Consider the following 17874-nt stretch of genomic DNA (forward strand, 5'->3'; position numbering starts at 1 on the left):
TGCGGTACTAAACTGCTGGTGCCATAATTGAGGAATTGCCATATAAAAATGTCCAAGGAAGGCCAGGGATGGTTTAATTATGTTGTGAAATTTAATTAGACTTGTGTTGTGCGTGTGCCTGTTTTCTACCAGGTGACCTTGATGTAATAGTGTTTTTAATGTGTTTATCATCCATTGTGTGCAAACATTTTACGGTTTCATTTCCTGTGGTTTGAATGAGTGGATATTCACACCAACAGAATAAATTATCCTGAAAATTATCAGTTCAGACTCACATTTTAATGATTTAACAGAAACTGGTAATGCGGACATTTGTTGTTTGTCTATAACGAGCTTTCCAATTATCTTAGCTTTTCCTGCAGGTGACGATAGGATGGCATTGAGTCTGCGTATATTTTCAGGCAATTGTTTTTCAGGTTATTAAGTTTGGTGCAGAGGTAAATGGCTGATGACAGCATTGTTGTCACACTTTTCTCACTTAAACTCACCCGTCTTAAAAATAAATACAGATCATCTCGGGTTTATGGTCAGAAACTGAGGCAGGGTCATCTAAAGATTATTACTAGAATAAATACATACACCGAATATATACACTGAGCAAAAATATAAATGCAGCACTTTTGTTTTTGCTCCCATTTTTCATAAACTGAACTCTTTCTGTCAAATATATATATATTTTTTTTTTTTTTACAAATTTCTGTAAATCTGTGTAAGTGAGCACTTCTTTGCTAAGATAATCCATTCACCTCAAAGGTGCAGCAAATCTAGATGCTAATTATACAGCATGATTATTGCACAGGTGCGCCTTAGGCTGACCACAATAAAAGGCCATTCTAAGATTAGCAGTTTTGTCAATTGTCACACAGCACGATGCCACAAACGTAAGTTTTGAGGGAGCGTGCAGTTGGCATGCTGCCTGCAGGAATGTCCACCAGAGCTGTTGCCCGTGAATTGAATGCTCTAGCATAAGCCGGCCCGTCTCTAAAGGCGTTTCAGAGAATTTGTCACCGGCTTCACAACCGCAAACCACGTGAAACCACACCAGCCCAGGAACTCTACATCCAGCATCTCCACCTCCAAAATCATCTGAGACGAGCCGCCCGGACAGCTGCTGCAACCATCGGTTTGCACAACCAAATAATTTCAGCACAAACCGTCAGAAACCGTCTCAGGGAAGCTCATCTGCATGCTCATCTTCTTCATCTGGGTCTCCACCTGACTGCAGCTTGTCGCCATAACTGACTTGACTGAGCAAATGCTCAGATTTGATAGTGTATAACACATTAGAGGTTCTCTCCATAGATGAATGCCAGATTTCACTGTACAGGTCAGATGACTGACCTCTTGTATGGCGTTGTGTGGGTGAGCGGTTTGCTGATGTCAACGTTATGAATCGAGTGGCCCATGATGGCATTGTGGTTAAGGTAAGGGTAGGCGTATCATGTTATAGACAATGAACACAGGTGCATTTTATTGATGGCATGTTGAATGCACAGAGATACCATGACGAGATCCTAAAACCTGTTGTTGTGCCATTCATCCACGACCATCACCTCATGTTGCAACATTATAATACATGGTCCCATGTTGCATGGATCTGTACGCAATTCCTGGAAGCCGAAAACGTCCCAGTTCTTGCATGGCCAGCATACTTGCCGGAAATGTCACCCATCGTCAAATTTGGTGGCTTGTTCCGATTCCTGATGATATTCAGCAACTTCGCACATTGAAGAGAAGTGGACCAACATTTCATAAGCAACAATCAACTTCCTGATCAACTCTATTCTAAGAAGATGTATTGCTCCTCCATTGCATGAGGCTAATAGGGATTACACCAGATACCCCCCAAAAGTAAACTGCACATTTTAGAGTGGCCTTTTATTGTTGTCAGCCTAAGGCATACCTGTACAATAATCCGCATCTTGATATGCCACATCTGTTAGGTGGATGGATTATCTCGACAAAGGAGAAGTGCTCATTAACACAGATTTTCACGAATTTGTGAACAATATTTGACAGAAAAACGCCTCTTCTGTATATAGAAAAAACTTTTAAATCTTTGAGTTCAGCTCAGGAAAAAATGGGAACAAGAACAAAAGCGTTGCATTTATATTTTTGTTCAGTGTACTAATGTTTCCTGTAGATGGACTGTATTCTTTACTGAAACAAGTACTTTTATATGTTGCTCATTTTTGAAATTGATCTTTCATTTTAGGCAGAAAGGTAGATATAATTGTCATGTGACGAACAGACTGTTGATGTTAACCATAGTTAGCACAACTTACTCCTTGAAAAGAAGGAATAGTAATTGGAAGAAAACCACTACATCTGGAGTTTTTTGAATATTATCGTCAGACCTGATCACAATGCTATGGAGCAGATGGTTCTGCTGCGGAGAACATATACCTGGTTTAATATTTAACTGTGGTTAGAACGTTGTTGGTGGTCTTAAGATCTACAGGAATCAAATAAACTTAAAAAATTACTGGCGACAATTAGTTTTAACTGTTATCAAGTAATTTAGAAAAGTCTGTTGTCATGAACGGATTTATTTCAATGATTCACTACTTGTTAAGTGATTTATTTGCAATATTTTCATACTTGAATTAGGGATTCAAGTCTTTCAAATCACTTATGAGACTTTGCAGTTTTAATGTTGTGGGTCAAATGCTTAAAAAGTTAGGAACTGCTGTTCTGGGTTACTTTCTGCCTAAAATTAGATCTTATTAATGAACTGCATTTTTAAATAAAATATTGATAGGTTTTAAACATCATTCCAGCTCTTCTGATCAGGAGTGATGCCGTGTGGCTTTTAGTGGTTGACTCTTCTGGCTGCACATCAGCTTTCATATTTTTAATGTGATAATGAATTAGACATTTACCTCTGTGTTTATAGTTTCGCTGCGTAAAAACACAAGTATCCTAGAAGAAGATTGATAACAGAAAAAGAGAAAATATTTGTTTTGTATTGCTTATTCTCTACTTTTAGGTTTAGTTATAAAGTATATTTCTGCTGTCCTTTGCTATGAAATTTTCAATGTTTTCTTGAAGCATTAAAACAGCTTCAGATGTTTTAAAATGGTTGTATTTTTTTTTATTTTCAGGCGCTGGACCAGGATCGAACGTCTCTGCAGAAAGTGAAGAAATCCGTGAAGGCAATCTATAGTTCAGGTCAAGGTGAGACTGCATGTTTTATTTTTAACGTCCTCATGTCTCAATCTGTCCTGGCTTCTATTTTTGTTCATTTTCACAACCTTCTCCTGGAAAGCAACTCCAGAAAAAAGCCAAGGATTTTGGGGGCATCACCAATATTTTTGTGCCTGGAACATCTTCTGTGGGACAGATTGTGCAGATTTTTAAGGTTGACCTAGAAATCAGCACCTGAGTTTGTTTTTGGTCGTTGCTGAGTCGCAGGTTTGCAGTAATTTTCCACTGAATGTTTAGGAAAAGTTTGAGATATTAGTTGTTTTTCCTCGAGAACGAGCTTACCCCTTTCAAAAGTAACACTTTTAATGTTTGCAGGAAAACTGCTACAACAACCTGAAACCTCTGTTCTTTGAGTTACCATCTTACAGTTGTTGCTTTTGGAAGTGCAACAAATAATGCAACCTGAAAACAGAAACATGAGTTGGATGTTTGCTCATTTTTGTTTGTGTATAGACAATACCTTGATACTTTTGTCCTCATGGGGAAATAGGTTTTGGACTCAGCGCTGACCTGGTAGCTTTTTTTTAACAAAAGAGCCATGCATATAAAGATGTAAAACAAACCTACACAATATAAACGTGAGCTACCAGTATGAAACACTGCACAGTTTCCGTTAAAAAACAAAACAAAACAGGACTGTAGTATTGTATAACCACTATTATAGTCTATGTTGCACAGTTGAGATCGAGAGGGACAAAATCCGCAATTACCCCGAACGTCCACGTCTAGACTGTGATGCTTGAGTTTAAATTCAAACCCTAAAGCTTCCCTTTAATTTGGCAACATTGACAGAAATGCAGGCAGAAGTGATCTGATTTCAATGTAGTCACATAAGCGCGTGGTATTTAAAAATATACGGTTTAATTTCATGTCACGTGGCAATGTAGTTTTCCATTTAACAGCAGAATACAGAGGAACTGTTTAGTCAAGTATACAGCCTATAATTGTGCAGCAACAAACTTTTCTTTAGACATAAACACCAAATCTGCCAGCTTGTGCACATTTTGACTTTAACATGTATTGTTTGTCTTCACCCTTTAGAGGAAAAATCAACTTTTAAGCAAAGATAATTGACAGAAGTGTCATTACAGTAGGCAGGACCCACACATCAAGAGGGGCTCTTGAATGTTTTCATGCCCATCTTGTCTATGGTTATAGTTTCTTAAGTGAGAGGGATTATTTCACAATTTAAAGAAAAGTAAATGATTTGAAATGAGTGAAAAATTAGGATTGTGAGTTTAAATGAAAGTTAGCCTGTCAAGTAGGTAAAGTATTCATTGATGCCAAACTAGTTAAAATAATGAAAAGAGTGGGTCTTATGTAAGAAGAAAGAATGGCTGGCAACAAAATCAAGGTACAGTAATCCCCCAGTCATATATTCCAGACAACACCGCGATAAGTGAAAAATCGTGAAGTAGTAACTCTATTTCTTTTAGTATTTACCGGTTTATATATATTTTAAGGCTTTGTAAACCCTTCCCACACTCTTACAATGTTCTAAACTCTTAAACCTACGTAATTTTAACAACATACGTATATGTATGCTGGTGAAGATTCTCAGTCATCCAGGGCATGATGAATTCAAAAAGCGTTCAATACAAAAACAGCTGGACTTTATTTGTAACAGAAGACGTTTCGCTCCTATGAATTAGAGTAACAAAGACTTTAAGAAGCCCCATACTGTTAAGGTGTGGAGGTGTGACTTATCAAATCTACGTGTGTGTGTGTCTTATCTCACTCAGCCTTATAACCTGAATCTCTCACTCACTGCTCATTGAATTGAAAAAGCTCCTCGGATGAGGTGTGAAACGTCTTCTGTTACAAATAAAGTCCACTTGTTTTTGTATTGAACGCTTTTTGAATACGTATATGTACTGTACAGTAGGGGTCGCACGACTACATATTTTTTAAAGTCGACTTCAACATGATAAAAGTCTACATCGATTTATCACTGTGACGTCATAGGAACTCAAGACGCTATATCATATTCACAAATGAAGTGAAATATTTTATTTCACTTTATTGAAAATAAACATTTGTTTGTTTTGAACCAAACAAATAAAGTTTGGTTCAAAACGTTAGCACAGTGCTGTATATTCAGTGTGAATTTTTGATACAGTGTAATTATGCGAACAAGAAACAATTTGAAAAGTCTTTGTATAATGAGGTTAAAAGATGTTGTAAAAGTCTGGGCTGTTTTTTCGTTGATTTGGCCGGCTCTAATCATCTTTATGTAAGGAAACACTTAAAACACGGAGAGGAAAAGCACAAAATAAATAAAAACCCTCAGCCCCATTTTGTTAGAGTTTCCAGTCCAATAAATGTTTAAAATGTTTCAAGCACAACAGGTTTCTTGTCTCACCTGACCTCCACCTCAGACTTCTTCTCTAAAACTGGCAGTAGTCTAAAACCCTCTCCCCCTCCATCAACATCTTAATGACAAGGACAGATGCATGCTGCTGCTTGACTGACTGCTCCTGAAAAGTTTTATCCACCAGGAGAACCACACATCTTCTTTGACTGACATAAATATTGTATATAAATGCTTTCCAATGTTGAAATTCCCAAAACAAAATACTTTGTGTGGAAAATGTTGATCAGAAGTCATGGGTGGATGTCTGTTCTTTTATTGGTCATGTTGCTGGGTACATGAAGGAACTTTCCATCGCTGAATACTTTAATTTCTACCACATCTGTATTATAAGTTTAACAAATCTCTTTTTGATCCAGGTGTGTCTCATACACCAGACCACACTAATGTTGATCTCCTATAACCAATACTTTGTCTTGCTTTTCTTTTAACTTTAGTTGTGGATATGTGGTTTAAAGAGTTTGGATTTCAGTACTTTAGTAAGAAATTATCACAGAGTCACAAGAGTGTTATTATGAATGTGCCACAGTTCAATTTCTCAGGTGATGTGGCTGCTAAATCGTCAGTAACACTCACCTAGATGAGAGAAATGTTGATTTATTTTGTTTTTTGTATATGAAATGACAAATGATAATACTGCTTTATACTTGAGGAATGCTAATTTTTAACAAAAGTCCCAATTCAGTTTCACCATTTGGCCACCATATACAGTATATATATTTTCAGGTCGACAATACGAGCTGTGGTCCTATGTGCAATTTCATGGTTAACTTTAAATAACAACGACAGGTAAACGATTTTCAGATGGATGTGATAAAAAAAATTAAAATATATATATAAATCTATAGTATTTTTGCGATTATGTAAGATCTAAAATTGTGTTTTCAACAAAGTTAGCTGCTCTGTAGAGACAGGGTTTTACATCAATTTATCTCTATACATAGTATTAGGGATGCACGATATTGGATTTTTGGCCGATATATTAAAACTTATTTGGCCGATACCAATACCATTTTTTGTTTTTTTGTTTTAGACCTACTTACAGAGACTACATAGCTTTCTCTGCTGTGGAATTAAAATACTACATTATTCTGTATGGTCTGTGTCAATCTGGTCTGCTACCAAATGTAGATACCAAAAAGGGGGCTGAAAATTATGTAACACTATATAAATATATAATATATATATACAAAAACAGCACCTTTTATATTTGTAAGTTATTTTGATGGAATGGCCGATGTCCGATATTTAACTTTATTGCTAATATCGGCTGATACAGATACCATGCCGATAATATTGTGCATCCCTATAGAGTATTGTGATTAAAGTCATAAGGTTTTCATTAGTTAATGCTTATCTTCCATTGCGTTAGGTAAAATATGTGTTGCACCACATCCTTCTCTTTTTTTGCTTATTTTAAGACGCGTCTCTTGAGTCTTTCTGCTCGGCAGATGATAAACTGACAACTTGTTTCCCCTCTCGTCGCTTTCCAACACAGATCATGTTCAAAATGAAGAAAACTACGCCCAAGCTCTGGATAAATTTGGTAGCAACTTTATCAGCCGGGACAACCCTGACCTGGGAACAGCCTTCGTCAAGTTCTCCTCCCTCACCAAGGAGCTGTCTGCTCTTCTGAAGAACCTGGTGAGTCTGACATGTCAGCGAGTCACGGTAAACTCAATCAGTTAGAGACAGAGACAGTCCTGCTGAACGCTGCTGCCATACTCAGACAGTAGGAGGAAAAATATCCTTACACAGCTTGCTTTTCCTGTCTTCACCTGCATAAATGCTTCAGGATTTGGGTTAAAGGTAGAGATTAGGATTATATTCACTGAAGAGTCAAGTATATTATAAATTGACTCAGGCTTCAGTCTATTATTTAATTTACCTAAAGCCTTTTCTGTGTTTTCCCCGACATTCTCTTATCTACCCACTGTGGATTTCCCATGACGTTTCTGTTAAATAAATGTTTAAATCCTTTTGGAGTGATAGTTGGAAGAAAAACCAAATCCTGATATTTTTTCTCTTCCTGTGTGGTTGACGGTGAGATTAGCCTCAATAAATTCACTGGGCAGCACCAGGAACTGTTGGTGCATACACACTCGCCTTTCTGTGTAACCAGTGTATTGTGGAAACGTGAAATTATCTTTTTTTAGTTGCTTTCTCTGTTTGACTTTTAATTTATTTATTGAGTTTTTACACTTCCATAGCTGCACCCTGGGGACAACTGATGTGACAAATTGGTATTGATGAATAAGAGTGTGACCTTGATGTCCTATATGAGCTACCAGCTATAACACAGGATTTTACCAACAGATTTATGCACCTTTTATCTATTTATACATCCTTCCTGTGAATCATGTTTGAAAAGCAAAAAATGACTGACTGCTTTCAAGACGAAAGGCCAGTGAAAGATTGATTTTGATGCTATCCATATGCAAGATAGGCACTTAAGAAGTACATTAGTACCCATTAGATGTTGTTTTTTTCTTGGCCACTTTTGTATATCAGTGTGGACCTGGCTCACAACAGCAGGGACTTAAATGCTTAGTCTTATTGTATATGACCTTGCTGATCCTTCCGGTTAGAGCTGCTGAGCAAAGCTGAGGCAACAATAGCTGGAGGACACGTCAAGTTTTTTTTCCTAAATCTTATATAAACTTGGAAGAGGTTTGCTTTTTTCCCTCAGTTGACATCAGCAAGAACATGTTTAGCTTTTGCACAACAAAAAGCTTTGCTTTATATTTGATTTAATAAACATTTATGCTCTTGTCTTTTTCTTACTTTTTATTACCCAAGCTACAAAATACCACGGGACAAATAAAATGATGCTTAAACTGTAGCAATAAATTCACATAAAATCATTGCCTAACCAGTTTTGGCTTAGTATTTCATCCATCTATCCATCCATCCATTTTCTTCCGCTTATCCGGGGTCGGGTTGCGGGGGTAGCAGCCTAAGTAGGGAGGCCCAGACTTCCCTCTCCCCAGCCACTTGGTTCAGCTCCTCTGGGGGAATCCCGAGGCGTTCCAAGGCCAGCCGAGAAACATAGTCCCTCCAGCGTGTCCTGGGTCTTCCTCTGGGTCTCCTCCCTGTGGGACGTGTCCAGAACACCTCACTAGGGAGGCGTCCAGGAGGCATCCTAAACAGATGCCCGAGCCACCTCAACTGGCTCCTTTCGATGTGGAGAAGCAGCGGCTCTACTCTGAGTCCCTCCCGGATGATCGAGCTTCTCACCCTATCTCTAAGGGAGAGCCCAGACACCCTGCGGAGAAAACTCATTTCGGCCGCTTGTATCAGAGATTTCGTTCTTTCGGTCACAACCCAAAGCTCATGACCATAGATGAGGGTAGGAACGTAGATCGATCGGTAAATTGAGAGCTTCGCCTTTTGACTCAGCTCTCTCTTCACCACGACAGACCTGTACAGCGCCCGCTTCACTGCAGACGCTGCACCTATCCGCCTATCGATCTCTAGTTCCATTTTTCCCTCATTCGTGAACAAGACCCCAAGATACTTGAACTCCTCCACTTGGGGCAGGACCTCCTCCCTGACCCGGAGAGGGCACTATACCCTTTTCCGGCTCAAGACAATGGCCTCAGATTTGGAGGAACTGATCCTCATCCCGGCCGTGTCGCACTCGGCTGCGAACCGCTCCAGTGAAAGCTGTAAATCACGATCTGATGAAGCCAACAGGACCACACCATCTGCAAAAAGCAGAGATACAATCCTAAGGCCACCAAAACGGATCCCCTCAATACCTTGGCTGCACCTAGAAATTCTGTCCATAAAAGTTATGAACAGAATCGGTGACAAAGGGCAACCTTGGCGGAGTCCAATTCTCACCCGGAACAAGCCCGACTTACTGCCGGCAATGCGAACCAGGCTCTGACACCGGTCATACATGGACCTAACAGCCCGTATCAAAGGGCCCGGTACCCCATACTCCCAGAGTACCTCCCACAGGGTTCCCTGAGGGACGCGGTCGAACGCCTTCTCCAAGTCCACAAAGCACATGTAGACTGGTTGGGCAAACTCTCACGCACCCTCCAGGACCCTGCTGAGAGTGTAGAGCTGGTCTAGTGTTCCACGACCAGGACGAAAACCGCACTGCTCCTCCTGAATCTGAGGTTCGACTATCCGATGGACCCTCCTCTCCAAAACCCCTGAATAGACCTTACCAGGGAGGCTTAAGAGCGTGATCCCCCTGTAGTTGGAACACATTTTACGGTCCCCCTTTTTGAATAGGGAAACCACCACCCCGGTCTGCCAATCCAGGGGAACTTCCCCCGATGTCCACGCAATATTGCAGAGTCGCGTAAGCCAACACAACCCTACAACATCCAGAGTTTTAAGGAACTCCGGGCGAATCTCATCCACTCCTGGGGCCCTAACACCGAGGAGCTTTTTAACCACCTCAGTGACCTCAGTACCAGAGATTGGAGGGCTCGACCCAGAGTCCCCAGGCTCTGCTTCCTCAGTGGAAGACTTGCCGGTGGGATTGAAGAGGTCTTCAAAGTATTCTGCCCACCGACCCACGACATCCCGAGTGGAGGTCAGCAGCACACCACCCTCATTATAAACAGTGTTGGTGGTGTACCCCCCCCCCCCCCCCCGAGACGCCTGATGGTGGACCAGAATCGCCTCGAAGTCGTGCGGAAGTCATTCTCCGTGGCCTCTCCGAACTCCTCCCATGCCCGAGTTTTTGCCTCAGCGACCACCCGAGCCCCATGTCGCTTGGACTGCCGGTACCCTTCAGCTGCTTCCTGTGTCCCACAGGCCAAAAAGGCCCGATAGGACTCCTTCTTCAGCCTGACGGCATCCCTCACCGACGGTGTCCACCATCGGGTTCGAGGGTTGCCGCTGCGACAGGCGTGACATCCTTGCAGCCGCAGCTCCGATAAGCCACCTCGATAATAGAGGCACGGAACATGGCCCACTCGGACTCAATGTCCCCCACCTCCCCCGGAACGTGTTCAAAATTCTCCCGGAGGTGGGAGTTAAAGCTCCGTCTCACAGGAGACTCTGCCAGACATTACCAGCAAACCCTCACAATACGTTTGGGTCTGCCAGGTCTGACCGGCATCCTCCCCCACCATCAGAGCCAACTCACCACCAGGTAGTGATCAGTGGACAGCTCCGCCCCTCTCTTCACCCGAGTGTCCAAGACATGTGGCCGCAGATCAAATGAGATGATGACAAAGTCGATCATCGAACTGCGGCCTAGTGTGTCCTGGTGCCAAGAGCACATATGGACACCCTTATGCTTGAACATGGTGTTCATTCTGGACAATCCATGATGAGCACAGAAGTCCAACAACAGAACACCATTCGGGTTCAGATAAGGGGGGCCGTTCCTCCCAGCCACATCCCTCCAGGTCTCACTGTCATTGCCCATGTGAGCATTGAAGTCCCCCAGCAGAACAAGGGAGTCCCCAGGAGGTGCACTTTCCAGTACCCCCTCCAAGGACTCCAAAAAGGGCGGATAATCTGAACTGCCGTTTGGTGCATAAGCACAAACGACAGTCAGAACCCGTCCCCCCCACACATAGACGGAGGGAGGCCACCCTCTCATTCACCGGGGTGAACCCCAACACACAGGTACCAAGATGGGGGGCAATAAGTATGCCCACTCCTGCTCTGCGCCTCTCACCAGGGCCAACTCCAGAGTGGAAGAGTGTCCAACCCCTCTCAAGGAAACTGGTTCCAGAGCCAGAGCCATGCGTAGAGGTGAGTCCAACTATTTCTAGCCGGAACCTCTCAACCTCACATACCAGCTCAGGCTCCTTCCCCACCAGTGAGGTGACATTCCATGTCCCAATAGCCAGCTTCTGTAGCCGAGGATCAGACCGCCAGGGTCCCTGCCCTCGGCCACCACCCATCCCACATTGCACCCGACCCCTTTGGCCCCTCCCACAGGTGGTGATTCCATGGGAAGGGGGACCCACGTCTCCTCTTCGGGCTGTGCCCGGCCGAGCTCCATGGGTAAAAGCCCGGCCACCAGGCGCTTGCCCGCGTGCCCCACCTCCAGGCCTGGCTCCAGAGTGGGGCCCTGGTGACCCATGTCCGGGCAAGGGAGCATTAAGTCCAATTCTTTTATTCATCATAAGGGTGTTTGGCTTAGTATTTTATCTTAACAATTCAATGGTTTTTGATTGAGACTAATTTTTATAAGTCTGCAACACACTGCTTTTATAGTGCCAAATGTTAACTATTTTACACTCTACAGACTCTTAATTAGCAAAGAAAGTCAGATGAATAGCAGGAATCTGGAGGTTATGAATATAACCAATGTTCCCTGAGGGAAGGAAACAAGGTACAACACATTAGTATGGGGATTGCGCCCTCGCGAGACCAACCTGAAGAAGTTTCTTTCAACACGCCTGTCAAGGCAAATGAGACTGCTGCATATACCGGAGGCCCCGCCCTCCTGGCCTATAAATATGCAGCCAGGTCTCATTTCCCTAATCTGCATGCACTTTACCGAGCTTCTAGAGCATAGAGGGGCTCACTCGTGTTGTACCTCGTTTCCCTCCCTCAGGGAACATTGGTTATATTCATAACCTCCAGTTCCCTTTCGGTCGGTACACTCGGTACAACACATTAGTATGGGGACCTACCCTCACGCCCCGAAAATGCAAATGCAGAAAAAGCTTTGACAACAAAGCCCTGACAAGTGGGAGGGTGCTCATCTCTCCTGTGCTGAAAGGACAGCCTGGGTGACGTCACGAGTTGTTACGTCCAAACTGTAGAATTTTATGAATGTATGAGGAGATGCCCAGTTGGCGGCCGAACATATGTCTGCCACTGGGATTCCTTTAAATAGTGCCCATGAAGTGGCCATACCTCTGGTTGAGTGTGCATGCACGCTACTGGGTGCATGTTTACCCTTACTGATATAGGCTCGAGAAATAGCCTCTACCACCCAGTGAGAGAGGCGTTGTTTAGACAGAGCTTTTCCTGCCACGGGGTTAGCCAAACACACAAACAGCTGATCAGTTTTGCGCCAGCTTTTTGTCCGTTCAATATAAACGCACAGTGCGCGCACCGGGCAGAGAGCGTTCATGCGCCTCTGCTCTGCAGTTAACACAGGCGGCGGTGGGAAAGCCGACAGTTCAAAAGAAAGGCTCTTATATGATAAAGATGGCACTTTAGGGACGTAGGCCGGGTTGGGGCGTAACGTCACCTTGGAACCATCATATGCAAATTGGGTACACAAATGGTGAACCGAAAGCGCGTGGATGTCACTCACACGTTTTGCTGAGCACAGAGCCAGAAGAAGAGCTGTTTTATAAGACAACATGTTCATATTGATCTGCTCTAACGGTTCGAAAGGAGAATCACACAGCGCATCTAAAACCAGCAACAGGTCCCACTGTGGTGCCAGTGTTCTGCGCGGTGGCCTTTTACGCAGCGCCCCTTTCATGAACCGAACCGCGAGAGGATGGGAGCCAGGTGATTTTCCTTCCCATCCATTATGACAAGCAGAAATAGCAGATAAATAGACTTTGATTGTAGAAAAAGAGTGACCTTTCTCTAACAAGTCCTGTAAGAATGTGAGAACATCTGTTATGGTGCTGAGGAAAGAAACAATGTTTCTCTCCTGACACCAGGCATCGAAAATACGCCATTTAAGTGTGTATAAGGTCTGTGTGGAGCCTGCTCTAGCACACTGGATAGTGTCCACCACATTACTAGGAAGACCAGAGGCTATTAATTTCTCCCTCTCAGGGGCCAGACCCACAGGTTCCAGATTTCTGGGTGGGGATGCCAAATTTGGCCGTGAGCCTGAGTTAAGAGATCTTTGCGCACCGGAAGGTGCCATGGTTCTCCTTCCAGCCGTGACATTATTTCTGCAAACCAGACTTTCTTGGTCCATCTGGGAGCTACTAAGATCAGAGCGAGAGCCTCTTTGCGCACGCGGTCCAGAGTAGGCTGTATTAGCGCCACCGGTGGAAATGCGTAAAGGCGTTTTGCTGGCCAGTTGTGCGCCAGTGCGTCTGCTCCGAGAGGCGCGCTCACGTCCCGTATGGAGAAAAACATAGGACAGTGCGCGTTTTCCCTGGAGGCGAACAGATCTACGTCGGCCGTGCCAAAGCGATCCCAAATCTGTTGCACCACCTCCGGGTGAAGGCGCCATTCTCTCGCCAGTGGGACACCTCTGGAGAGCGCGTCCGCTCCGTGATTCAGCACTCCCGGGACGTGAGTTGCTCTGAGCGACAACGGACGTGTGCTGCACCATAGTAACAGCTCATATGTCAGGCAGAGGAGGGGCAGTGAATGAGTGCCTCCTTGTCTGTTTATGTGAGCGACTACACAGCTGTTGTTGCTGCGCACCAACACATGTTGATGTGAAATCAGCCCCATTTTGCTGAAATGTTTTAAAGAGAGAAAAACTGCCATCATCTCCAACTGATTTATATGTAATTGGCTCTGTTTCAGAGACCAAACACCGCTGGTGTGTCTGTTTTTGCATATTCCTCCCCAGCCGAACTTTGACGCGTCTGTCGTGACTAACACACGAGATAAAACCCGACCCAGGGGAACCCCTCTGTTGAGAAATGCTGTGTTTCTCCAAGGCATGAGCGCCCGCAGGCAGGACGGAGAGATCCTCTCCCGATTTTGCTGCGGGGGGGCTTGTTTTTGTCTCATGTGGACCCAGCGTTGAAACCTCCTCATCTGTAGCAGACCGAGCAGGACTGCTGATATCATAGAGGCCATAAATCCCAAGAGGCGCTGGCAGTGCTTGATCGTTAACACACGATCGCGCTGAAAAAGAGCTAAACACTGATGGAATGCTGTTATCCTCCGTTGGGATAACCGTGCGTAATTTCTTACAGAATCCAGCTCGAGACCCAGATAACAGATCTTCTGACTGGGGACCAGCTGACTTTTCTCTCTGTTTATCACAAAACCCAGAGACTGCAGGTGTGACATCAGCAGAGCTGTGTGAGCTCTGGCTTGATGGGGTGAGTCCGCTAAAATTAATAAATCGTCCAGGTAGTTTAGTGTTCGGACTCCTTGACTCCTGATCGGTGTCAATGCTGCCTCGAGGCATTTTGTAAATACTCGAGGAGCCAGAGACAGTCCGAATGGCAGGACCTGATATTCGTACGCCGTATTCTCGAATGCAAAGCGCAGAAACTTTCTGTGTTTTGGTAGGATTGATATGTGAAAGTAAGCATCTTTTAAATCGACTGACGTGAACCAATCCCCTGGACGCACAGATTGCATTACTTGGCGCAGAGTCAGCATTCTGAACTTGAATGATCTCAGTCTCCTGTTTAACTGTCTCAGATCCAATATTGGACGGAGACCCTTGTCTTTTTTCGGAATTACAAAATAGCGACTGTAAAAACCGCTGTTTGTGTCCTGAGGGGGAACAATTCTTATTGCCCCTTTTTCTAGGAGTGAGCAAATCTCCTTTTTCAGGGTTGGAGCGAGATCTGGCTGTATTTTTGACATTACAGTCCGTCTGAACGGTAGAGGAGGCATGCTGAATTGCAATTTGTAACCTCGGACTACAGTTCCCATGATCCATTGCGATGGAGCGCATGCGCGCCATGCTCTCAGGTTTGAAGAGAGCCTGAACGGCATGTTCGTTTGTGGGCTCGCTACGCCCTCTGCTGGACACAGATTTAAGCGAGGAGGAGAGTTTAACTCCGTCAGCCGGAGCTCCGTCTCCTTTATGTTTGAAGTTTGGTATGTGAAAAAAGGGAAGACATCGCCTTTCATTTCTGAATCTTGAGACAAAACAGTGTGAACACAACGTGTTTTTATTAATGTTGGTGCTTGATGACATTTTTTCTTTATTGCACAAACAGAGGGGTGACAAATATGAGCCCCTAAACATTTTTGTCCGCTTAATCTGGGTTTTTTGAACTCCGTCGCAGACTGAATCTGAGAGGCTCTCCGTTTTCCCTGTGGGTGGAGAGGCTCTGATTGTTCTGAAAACAGCTGCAGAGCTAGGCTGACTGCTGTTTCCTCTCCCTCACTGCTGATGAAGATTTTGACGCCTTCGTTTGTCTCGGGACAAAACGGTGTTTGGACCATGCTGGTTGTCCAGGTGGTGGGCGTCCTCGCTGATCAGCAGGGAACGTCCCCCGCGGTTCAGACTCCAGTGAAGGTCTCTTATGTGCGGGGCGATGAGGAAGAGAATGTTGTCGCGGAGGCGCGCTCCTGTGGCCGCTGGGGTCCCTGGGCTGGGAGTAATGACGTCTCGGCATGCCCAGCCGCAGAGCCTCCTCCCGCTTCCTTCTTTGATCGCAGCGGTTCTGGATCTTTTCCAAAGCTTCTCCAAACAGTCCAGTGGGTTCGACGGCCTGCTGGAGAAAAACGGAGCGCTGGCTTTCTGGCAGCTCGGCGAGAGTGAGCCACAAGTGTCGCTGAGCGACAACCGCTTCCGCCATGCTTTTTCCCAGGGCAATAGCTGCGGTGCCCGACAGCCGGAGGATAAAATCTGCTGTCCTGCGGACCTCGTCCAGCGGTTCTGCGACGTTCCTCCTTGATTGCAAAGCTTCCTGCAGCTCCTGCAGCTTTTCAGCCTGATACGCCTGCAGCATCGAGGTCGTATTTAGCGCACGCGCAGTGAGACCCTGCGCGCGGTAGATTTTTTCCAGCTGTGTTGCTGAGAACCGGCACTGTTTGCTGGGGAGCGTGGGTTTGCCGGCTGATGTGTTCGCCTTGGGTGCCAAGTGGGCCGCCAGTGTTTCATCCATGGGTGGGATGTACGACAGACCAGCTGGCTCCATGTTCTCCAAGTCCAAAAACTGAGAGAAAGGCAGGGATAACGGAGCCTTAGGGGACGCCCAGGACCGTGTGAGTTCCGTTAAAAAATCTGGAAACACAGGTAATTTGTGCCTCACCGAGGTCTGTTGTTTCGGGAGAAAATAATTACCAGCAAGTCTTGTCTGGAGCTGTCGAGGTGGGGGAGCGGGCCACGGCACCTTAAGAGACTCGGCCGCTCTGCGGCACAGCTCAAACAGGGCTGGCGTGGATCCATCCGCTTCAACAGGTGCCACCGCGGTTTCTTGTGAAAACTCCTCTGCTTCCTCGTCCGCACCTGCTTCATCCTCAGAGAGGCTGTCAGAGAGATCTTGTCCGCCAGAAACAAGTCCTGCATGTCGAACTTGACCAGGTTTTCATCCGTGTCATCCATGGGAAGCAGCCCATCCATCTGCTCATCCCAGGACAATGCCGTGATGCTGTCCTCCATCTCATCAGACTCCAGCTCCGTGGTCGGTCTGAGAGCCTCAGACAACAGCGGGTCTCTTGCTGGGGTTGAATTTCCTAACGTTTTTGTCAGGAATTCCATGCGCTTCTCCAGGGTCGATTTTCGGAGTCGGCTACAATGCGCACATGACTCCGGGTTAGCAAGTGCCGCCTTAGCATGCAACATGCCGAGACACACCGGGCAAGCTTCGTGGGTGTCCGCTTCCGAAAGAAAAAATCCACATGCGCTTGGACACGGACGTGAACCTGGGCTTCTTGCCTTGCTAGCTTTGCTAGAGGCTTTGATTTTTCTCTTGCTCTTTTCCGGCGCCATGTTAGCGACAGAGAAGGAGAGTAAACTTCTACCGGTTAGCAAGCTAAACAGGCAGAAAGTTAGCTGTGCTGTTCTAGACTTTTCCTCCTTAGCTGTAAGGCTAAAAGGGGAAGAGTGATCAGACCCGTTAGCAAGCTAAACAGGCTAGAAAAAACAGCAAGCGGAAAAGGTGATCGTTAGCTGGGCTAAACGGGCAGTAAGCAGGATCAGAACCTTGTAGTGACGCCCTAGGTAGGGAGCGAGCTCACCTCCAGTCGGACAGATGAGTCACATACAGGGGACCTGCAATCAGGTTAAAGCGAGGTGAAGTGCAAAATGATTAGGGAAATGAGACCTGGCTGCATATTTATAGGCCAGGAGGGCGGGGCCTCCGGTATATGCAGCAGTCTCATTTGCCTTGACGGGCGTGTTGAAAGAAACTTCTTCAGGTTGGTCTCGCGAGGGCGCAATCCCCATACTAATGTGTTGTACCGAGTGTACCGACCGAAAGGGAACCAAACATTCAGTTACAGGTGAGCAGAGTGAAACATTTAACAGGCAACTGACATATTTACTTCCAAAGAACTGAAGAATTTATGAAAATGAGACATGGTATGCATGACATCTATTCATAACTCATTTTAACTGAAACATTCACTGTAGGTAGAAGAGTTCAAGTCATTTTTACCAAATTGTTGGCTCTTCACTCTGCTGACATGACTGCACAGCTCATTTCAGCACAAATCAACTCCTAAACAGGAGATGCATATCA

The 17874-nt window shown here is 45.0% G+C and overlaps 1 protein-coding gene across 6 annotated transcripts in view; it reads left to right on the forward strand.

Moving 5' to 3' along the window:
• asap1b (ArfGAP with SH3 domain, ankyrin repeat and PH domain 1b) overlaps positions 1 to 17874 on the forward strand; it is a 100048-nt gene that overhangs the window by 32429 nt on the left and 49745 nt on the right. For all 6 annotated transcript variants that reach the window (XM_037694468.1, XM_037694463.1, XM_037694464.1 and 3 more), the window contains exons 2-3: positions 3105 to 3177; positions 7077 to 7222. In XM_037694468.1, coding sequence (XP_037550396.1) covers positions 3105 to 3177; positions 7077 to 7222 — 219 coding nt within the window. The remainder of the gene's footprint in view (positions 1 to 3104; positions 3178 to 7076; positions 7223 to 17874) is intronic.

Source organism: Nematolebias whitei, chromosome 20, assembly GCF_014905685.2.
Source record: "Nematolebias whitei isolate Nwh7 chromosome 20, NemWhi1, whole genome shotgun sequence".
NCBI classification, from domain to species: domain Eukaryota; kingdom Metazoa; phylum Chordata; class Actinopteri; order Cyprinodontiformes; family Rivulidae; genus Nematolebias; species Nematolebias whitei.